This window comes from Mus caroli, unplaced genomic scaffold (genome assembly GCF_978045245.1).
Source record: "Mus caroli unplaced genomic scaffold, Mus_caroli_1 scaffold_3, whole genome shotgun sequence".
In the NCBI taxonomy this organism is placed as follows: domain Eukaryota; kingdom Metazoa; phylum Chordata; class Mammalia; order Rodentia; family Muridae; genus Mus; species Mus caroli.
This window is the reverse complement of record NW_028227258.1, coordinates 70,094,308-70,103,527: the sequence shown is the minus strand read 5'-3', so window position 1 is coordinate 70,103,527 and position 9,220 is coordinate 70,094,308. Positions and strand designations below refer to the sequence as shown.

The 9,220-nt window shown below is 43.8% G+C and overlaps 1 protein-coding gene across 1 annotated transcript; it reads left to right on the top strand.

Moving 5' to 3' along the window:
* The first annotated feature begins 1,118 nt into the window (after positions 1-1,118).
* LOC147005590 (igE-binding protein-like) lies at positions 1,119-6,007 on the top strand. The gene is made up of 5 exons (XM_085836059.1): positions 1,119-1,243; positions 1,642-1,888; positions 4,766-5,038; positions 5,624-5,881; positions 5,972-6,007. The coding sequence occupies exons 1-5, from the start codon at positions 1,119-1,121 to the stop codon at positions 6,005-6,007; spliced, it is 939 nt and encodes a 312-aa protein (XP_085692185.1).
* The last annotated feature ends 3,213 nt before the right edge of the window (positions 6,008-9,220 follow it).

The following is a 9,220-nucleotide window of genomic DNA, read 5'->3' as shown; positions in this document are numbered from 1 at the left end:
GTGTTTATTAGCCCAGAAATTCAGAATACCCAAGATATAAGATACAATTTGCTAAACACATGAAACTCAAGAAGAAAGAAGACCCATGTGTGGACACTTTGCCCCTTCTAAGAATTGGGAACAAAACAACCATGGAAGGACTTACAGAGATAAAGTTTGGAGCTGAGACCAAAGGATGGACCATCTAGAGACTGCCATATCTGGGATACATCCCATAATCAGCTTCCAAACGCTGGCACCATTGCATACACTGTGGGAAGCCGTGATAACATTTGCTGTCACTAGATGGCGCTAAGCTCCATTGTGTGCATGTGCAGGAGGAAAAGCCCGCCAAAGTCACCAGTCCACTTCCCAAGACACAAGTCCATCCCCTGGGGCATTAACCAATCCCTGGGGTGTATGAGACCATGGGTGATGCTATCAGCCTTAGTTAAGACATGTCACATTAGGGTATTAAAGCCTCACACATTTCTGAGCCTTCTTTGTTCTACCTCACGATTATGAATAAAGTGTAACCATGGAAAGGTCTTGTGTTCTGTGCATGTTTTTCGCGGGCGAGAAACAAAAGGGCAGGACATATTGGCGCTGAAACCCGGGAAAAAACGCCTAACCATCGCGCAGCACCAGAGGAGAACCCCCCTATCAAGCGGGAAAGACTGGAACCATGGTGGAAGGTAAGCTCTAAGAGACATGCTTGGCTTTAATCTCTCTAATCCCTCCCCTTAAGGCGGCAAAGCTTTTGTTCTCATCCTGGCTGTGTTAACCCTATACCTCCCGGTGTTATCTTATGTGCACCAGAGGTGGTGCTGAATTTTGACTGCTGCTAGGCACCATCAGATGGACGTACATGAGCCGCGGTGCTTGTCCTGTACTTAAGCCTCTCCTGTACATAAAGGAGCAGTATGGGAACTTCACATTCTGTGATCACAGTGCTGCAGTCTGTCTTAAAACAATGTCAAATAAAAGTCTCTACAAGAACCTTACAGACATTCATCAAGGAGATTGACCTTATAGCACCTTGGTACGCGTGTTCAGGGTCATTAACCCCTACCTCTTGGGAGAAATTAAAGGGAGACTTAGTTAAGGAACAACAAAATGGGAAATTAAAGATAGGGACCATGGCATTATGGAAACTGGTGAAATTATGCCTAGAGGATGAGAAGTGTCGTCCAGTAATAATAACAGGGCAGGGGATATTAGAAGAATTACAAGACAGTATGCCAGAAATGGAGTGGGACCATAGGTAAGAGCTCAACAAAGGAAACGTGCACGTGAAAAGCAAAGCCCTTCCAAAGACCTTGGATCCGAGGAAGTGAAAGATTTGGGAATAAATTCCCAGGAAGAGAAAAAAGAAAAGGAGAAAGTTCAGGAAAAGAAAAGCCTTTATCCGGTAAAGGAACTAGAAGCTTTGAAGCTTGATAGTTTAAAAACAGATGAGCTTAGCTCCTCTGAGGAAGAGGAGTTAGAATATGAGGCAGCTCATTTTAAAAAAGAAGGATACCATCCAAATGAAAGGCGAGTAAAAAAATCAGAGAAAAAATTAAAAGTTACTGGGGACACAGAGCAGGCCACCTCTAGGCCTTCTGGTCTCAATGCTCCTCCACCTTATGTGGAGAATTTTTCTGATTCTTTCTTCTCTAGGGAGGAAAAGAAAAAACTATATCAGGCATTCCCTGTCTTTGAAGTTGCTGATGGAGAGCGCGTACATGCACCTGTGGAGTATATTCAGATAAAAGAACTTGCTGAGTCTGTATGTAATTACGGAGTTAGTGCCAATTTTACCATATCTCAAGTTGAAAGATTTGTGACCTTGGCCATGACTCCAGGAGACTGGCAGACAACAGTGAAGGCTGCACTCCCTAATATGGGGCAGTACATGGAATGGAAGGTGCTGTAGTATGATGCTTCTCAGGCACTGGCAAAAGTTAATGCCACTGCTGAAGGCGATCGGAGAAATTGGACATTTGAATTGTTAACAGGACAAGGGTAGTACGTTAATAATCAGACGAATTATGATTGGGGAGTATACAATCAAATTTCTGCTGCTGCCATGAAGGCGTGGAAAGCACTTTCCAGAAAGGGAGAAGCTGGAGGATACTTGACAAAAATCATACAAAATCCCCAGGAGTCATTCTCAGACTTTGTAGCTAGAATGACAGAGGCAGCAGGCAGAATCTTTGGAGACCCTGAACAGGCAATGCCTTTAGTGGAACAGTTGATTTATGAGCAAGCCACACAGGAATGCAGAGCAGTGATTACACCCAGAAAGAGTAAAGGACTGCAGGACTGGTTAAGGGTATGTCGTGAGCTTGGAGGCCCCTTAACTAATGCAGGGCTAGCAGCTGCCGTCCTGCAGAGCCAAAAGCGTTCAGATTAATCACAAGGTCTGCTATAACTGTGGCAAACCAGGGCATATAAGAAGGGACTGCCAGGTCCCCGTAAAAAAAGAAAGTGCTAGGACCATGTACTAGGTGTGGGAAAGGCTATCATCAAGCCAGTGAGTGTCGCTCAATTAGAGACATCAAAGGCAGACTTATTCAGTCTGGACCTCCTCAGGCAGAAAGAAGTGAAGACAATTCAAAAAATGAGTTTCTGGGCCCCAGGTCTCAGAGCCCCCAAAAATATGGGATCCCAGCTCACTCACAACAGATAGACACTACAGTCCACAGAGCTGCAGAAGTCTCAGCAGGAGTGGATCTCTGTTCCACAATTCGATTCATGCTGACACCCCCAGTGGGGATGCAGCCCGTTCCCACTGACTACAAAGGGCCTCTGCCATCCGGGAGTGTTGGCCTAATACTGGGTCAGGCCTCCTTGGCTTTACAAGGCCTCATTGTTCACCCTGGAGTTGTAAATCAAGACTATGAGGGGGAACTTCAAGTTCTTTGTTCCTGCCATCAAGGTGTTTTTCTATATCACAAGGAGAAAAAATAGCTCAGCTAATAATCTTGCCAAGCCTACATGGCTACTCCCCCTCCTCTGGTGTCCTTCAAGCTGCTAGAGAGATTGGCTCTACTGGTAATGATTCTGCTTACTTAATAATGCCTCTTGATTCCAGGCCATCCTTAGAGTTAGTTATAGAAGGGAAACAATTTAAAGGGATTATAGATACAGGAGCAGATAAAAGTATCATCTCTTCCCACTGGTGGCCAAAAGCTTGGCCCGTTACTCAGTCATCACATTCTTTACAAGGGTTAGGCTATCAGTCTTGCCCCACTATCAGCTCTCATGCCTTGAGCTGGCAGGCACCTGAAGGTCAAACGGGAAGATTTACTCCATATGTCTTACCACTCCCAGTTAATCTTTGGGGGAGAGACATCTTACAGGCAATGGGAATAACCTTGACTAATGAATACTCACCACAAGCTGTTCAAATGATGAAGAAAATGGGCTATAAAGAGGGAAAGGGATTAGGGAAAAGAGAGCAGGGTAGACTTGAACCTATCTCTCAAGAGAGCAATAAGGGAACACAAGGCTTGGGTTTTTTCTAGGATCAGCTGTTGAGGGTTCCATGCCCATACCATGGCTTACAGAGGAAGTTGTATGGGTTCCTCAATGGCATCTATCCTCTGAAAAATTAGAAGCAGCCACAAAACTGGTCTCTGAACAGCTACGCTTAGGATATTTAGAGCCCTCTACCTCAGCCTGGAATACACCTATTTTCGTAATTAAGAAAAAATCTGGCAAATGGCATTTATTACATGATCTTAGAGCAATTAATGCACAGATGCGCCTGTTTGGATCAGTTCAGCGAGGGCTCCCATTGCTCTCTGCCCTACCTAAAAATTGGGAAATTATAATTATAGATATTAAAGATTGTTTTTTCTCTATACCTTTATGTCCTCAAGATAGACAAAGATTTGCATTTACCATCCCAGCCATTAATCATTTAGAACCTGATCATAGATACCAATGGAAGGTCCTCCCTCAGGAGATGGCAAATAGCCCCACTATGTGTCAACTGTATGTGCAATTGGCACTTAAGTCAGTAAGAAATCATTTTCCATCGATACTTATAATTAATTATATGGATGACATACTAATTTGCCATAAAAATTTACAGTTATTACAAGAAGCATACCCTATATTAATAAAAACGTTAGGTCAATGGGGACTACAAGTGGCTACTGAAAAGGTGCAAGTTGCTCAAATAGGAGCCTTCCTAAGGTCACTCATTTATCCTTACAAAATTGTTCCTCAAAAATTAGAGATTCACAGAGATCATTTATACACCTTAAATGATTTCCAAAAATTATTGGGAGATATAAATTGGCTGAGACCATTTTTGAAGATTTCCTCTGCTGAGTTAAAACCTTTATTTGATATTTTGGAAGGGGACCCTCATATCTCCTCTCCTGGGGCCCTTACTCCTGCAGCCAATCAGGCCTTGCAGACAGTAGAAAAAGCTTTACAAAAGGCTCAATTACAACGCATTGATGAGTCACAACCTTTTGATTTGTGTGTCTTTAAGACAGCCCAGTTGCTAACCGCAGTCTTGTGGCAAAATGGACCTTTATTATGGGTTCATCCAAATGTATCTCCTGCTAAAATAATAGATTGGTATCCTAATGCAGTTGCACAACTTGTGCTTCGAGGAATAAAAGCAGCTATTACTTATTTTGGACAAGATCCTAAAATCCTAATTGTACCTTATACTGCTGCACAGGTTCAGACCTTGGCAGCTACATCTGATGATTAGGCAGTTTTAGTCACCTCCTTTTCAGGACAGATTGACAACCATTATCCAAAACATCCAATTTTACAGTTTGCCCTGAATCAGGCTATAGTGTTTCCACAAGTAACAGCTAAGGACCCACTCACAAATGGGATTGTGGTGTACACTGATGGATCAAAAACTGGTATAGGAGCTTATGTGGTTAATAATGAGATAGTAACTAAGCAATATAATGAGACCTCGCCTCAAGTTGTGGAATGTTTAGTGGTACTGGAGGTTCTTAAGGCATTCCCAGGACCGCTTAACATCGTATCAGATTCCTCCTATGTAGTTAACACAGTCAACATTCTCAAGACAGCTGGGGCAATAAAACCCTCCAGCAAAGTTGCCAATATTTTTCGACAAATACAATATGTTTTATTAAATAGAAGATTCCCTGTTTATATTACTCATGTTAGGGCACATTCGGGCCTCCCTGGCCCTATGTCTCTGGGAAATGACTTGGCAGACAAAGCCACTAAGGTTATGGCTGTTGCTCTGTCTTCCCAGGCAAAAGCAGCAAAAGAATTTCATAAGCGCTTTCATGTGACAGCTGAGACTCTACGTCACCACTTTGCACTAACTAGAAAAGAAGCTAGAGAAATTATTACTCAATGTCAGAATTGCTGTGAATTTTTACCTGTCCCTCATGTGGGAATAAACCCTCATGGCGTCAGGCCATTGCAGGTCTGGCAAATGGATGTCACGCATGTTTCCTCCTTTGGGAGAAATCAATATTTACATGTTTCTCTTGACACCTGCTCTGGTGTAATGTTTGCCACACCTTTAACAGGTGAAAAAGCATCTCATGTTATACAACATTGCCTCGAGGCATGGAGTGCTTGGGGAAAACCCAAACTCCTTAAGACAGACAATGGACCAGCTTATACCTCTCAAAAATTTCAACAGTTCTGTCGCCAGATGGAAGTGACTCATCTGACTGGTCTTCCCTATAATCCTCAAGGGCAAGGCATTGTGGAACATGCTCACCGCACTCTCAAGTCCTACTTAATTAAACAAAAGGGGGGAGTCGAGGGAGCTCTACCCCCAGCACCAAGATTAGCTGTTTCTATGGCACTCTTCACTCTTAATTTTTTAAATCTCGATGCTCAAGGCCATACTGCGGGTGAACGTCACTGTTCAGAGCCTGACAGGCCAAAAGAGATGGTAAAATGGAAAGATGTTTTGACTGGTCTCTGGAAAGGCCCGGATCCTATATTGATAAGATCCAGGGGAGCTGTTTGTGTTTTCCCACAGGAAGAAGACAACCCGTTCTGGCTGCGGAACGACTGACATGAAGAATTCTGACACCTGAAGATGACTCCCGGATGGATCCCTTGGAAACTACCTCTAGCCCTCGTGCTGCCTCTATGGATTTGGGTTCCTAGTATATTTGGAGAATATAGATGGGCAATTCCGTCTGCCTTCCCTAAGCCCATGCCTGTCCGTCATGATACAGCTGTTTTTCCCAAGTTTTTTACGACCAATAAAACTTATGCCTGCCATACCTACCATATGACCCTATCTGGGCACCACTTGGAGAAAAACGTTCTATAAGGGAACGAGGTTCTCTCTGTTTCCAAATTAATGAATTGGGAGACTGTATCAGACTCACCAGACAAGCTTTGGGAATGTTTATTAAGAACCGAGGAGGTTGGGTGAAAACAACCCAAGACACCTCCAACAGAGATATAACCCTTACAAATTGGATCTTCTGGCAGGAGGCAATTTGGGTTAATGGTACATTTCTACCACCTAACTTTTCAGACAAAGAACGTCCCAATCAACCAAAAATGGCTCCTTATTGTAGCTTAGAAGATGAAGGGCTGATCCTGCCTTGGTCTGATCGTCAATCCTCCGTCACTCATTGGGCAGATAAGAGTAAAACCTTTTCCTTTTCTCCCAACATAATGGATGACCCAGAAAAGAAATTTGCTATGAAAAAGGGACTTTTCATACAGGACTTTAAAATGCATCCTTTTCATAAATGGGTACTTTGTGGGATTAATGGTAGCTGTACAGATCTTAATCCCTTGGTTTTCCTCCAAGGAGGAGCTGCTGGAAAAGCGATTTTTACTGGTATTTCAAAATTTGCTCAGTTTCATCAAGTTCTGTTACCTGATAGAACCATTTATCAAAATTCTACTACTGAAATCACTGGACTTAATAAGACCCTGATAAATCAGATTAGATATTCACCTACTCCAGTTTGTGTGTACACCCCTTTCTTGTTTATTCTTTCTAACGGTTCCTTTGAGTCCTGTACTAATGAAACCTGCTGGATGGCACAATGCTGGAACCTTAAGTGGGTCAGCCGTGCAATGCTTGCCAAGATTCCACGATGGATTCCTGTCCCTGTGGAGACTCCTTCCACCGTAGCTTTGCTCAGGCAAAAGCGAGACTTTGGTATCACTGCAGCTGTTGTGGTGGCAATGGCTGCCAGTGTGGTGGCACCTACGGCTGCTGGAATTGCTATGACAACATCAGTCCAGTCAAGCACAACTATTGAGCAGTTGTCCTCCTCTGTGTCAGAGGCGATTAATCAACATTCAGTGCTCAGTGCCCAATTAAAAGGTGGGCTAATGATAGTGAACCAGCGCATTAATCTGGTGGAGGAAAGGCTGGAAATTCTGCTCCGATTGGCCCAGCTTGGCTGTGATAAGAAATCAGGAGCCTTATGTATTACTAGTGTCCAATATGAAAATTGGATGCGTGCAGCTAATCTATCTAAAGAATTGTCTTTGTTTCTTACAGGAAACCGGTCTGAAGGATTTGATGAAAAGCTTGAGGCGCTACATGTAGCAGTGATGACGATTAATTCTACGCGTGTGGATCCATCATTGGTTGATGGAATCAAAGGACTTTCTTCCTGGATGTCTTCTGCATTCTCACGTTTTAAAGAGTGGGTGGGAGTGGGCCTGTTTGGCGCAACCCTGTGTTGTGGATTAGTGTTTTTACTATGGCTGGTTTGCAAACTCAAATCTCAACAGAGACGTGACAAGGTGGTAATTGCTCAAGCACTTGCTGCCATAGAGCAAGGCACCTCTCCTGATATTTGGCTATCCATGCTCAGGACTTGATTGGCATTTGAGTTCTCTGCTCTTACATTCCACGGATCTGCGGATCCATTGCACTGGAATGAGAGAGACTCAATGATCATTGATCAGCTCGTATACATCGCTGAGGTTTCCTCATTGCACGTGATGGGATGAGCATGATTTAACCGCTAATTCATTTTTTGGCTGGCCTCTTTTGTAGAGTTCGCCCTAGGTCATTTAGCAGTTTCTGTCACACAGTACTGTGGTATCCAAAGACGGGCAACTTTCCTCATGCACAGACCAAACTAAGGCACGGGCCGGTGGTGATAGGGTTTTCCAACAACAGGTAAGGCTGTGACATTGGAGGAACGACCTAAGACAAGGAGCCACAGTAGATGGACATAACTGCATAGGCCTAGACCAGCCTTGTTTTATTATAACTAACAGGGGGAAATGTGGGAAGCCGTGATAACATGTGCCGTCACTAGATGGCACTAAGCTCCATTGTGCGCATGTGCAGGAGCAAAAGCCTGCCAAAGTCACCAGTCCACTCCCCAAGACACAAGTCCATCCCCTGGGGCATTAACTAATCCCTGGGGTGTATGAGACCGTGGGTGATGCTATCAGCCTTAGTTAAGACACGTCACATTAGGGTATTTAAGACTCACACGTTTCTGAGCCTTCTTTGTTCTACCTCACGATTATGAATAAAGTGTAACCACGGAAAGGTCTTGTGTTCTGTGCATGTTTTTCATGGGCGAGAAACAAAAGCGCAGGACAATCCCATAATCAGCTTCCAAACGCTGGCACCATTGCATACACTAGCAAGATTTTGCTGAAAGGACCCAGATACGGATGTCTCTTGTGAGACTATGCTGGGGCCTGGCAAACACAGAAGTGGATGCTCACAGTCAGCTACTGGATGTATCACAGGGCCCCCAATGGAGGAGCTAGAGAAAGTACCCAAGGAGCTGAAGGGATCTGCAATCCTATAGGTGGAACAACAATATGAACTAACCAATACCCCCCCCCCCGAGTTCGTGTCTCTAGCTGCATATGAATCAGAAGATGGCCTAGTCAGCCATCAGTGGAAAGAGAGGCCCATTGGTCATGCAAAGTTTATATGCCTCAGTACAGCGGAACCCCAGGGCCAAGAAGTGGGAGTGGGTGGGAAGGGGAGTGGGTGGAGGAGCATGTGGGGGACTTTTGGGATAGCATTGGAAATTTAAATGAAATAAATACCCAATTAAAAAAATTTTAAAAAACGAAAAGAAAATACAAGATATTGAAGAGAGAATGCCAAGCATAAAAAATACCATAGAAGATATCAACACATCGGTCAAAGAGGATACAATGTCTAAAAAGTTCCTAATGGAAAACACCCAGAACCTTTGGGACACAACGAAAATATTAAACCTAAGAATAATAGGAACAGAAGAAGATGAATATCACCTGTTCAAAGGGCCAG

Coding starts and splice junctions, on each gene's coding strand:
- LOC147005590 (XM_085836059.1), top strand. CDS start 1,119: ATGGCATTATGGAAACTGGTGAAATTATGCCTAGAGGATGAGAAGTGT. Junction 1,244..1,641: donor GAAATGGAGTGGGACCATAG/GTAAGAGCTCAA, acceptor TTTCTTCTCTAG/GGAGGAAAAGAAAAAACTAT. Junction 5,882..5,971: donor CTGACAGGCCAAAAGAGATG/GTAAAATGGAAA, acceptor GTTTTCCCACAG/GAAGAAGACAACCCGTTCTG.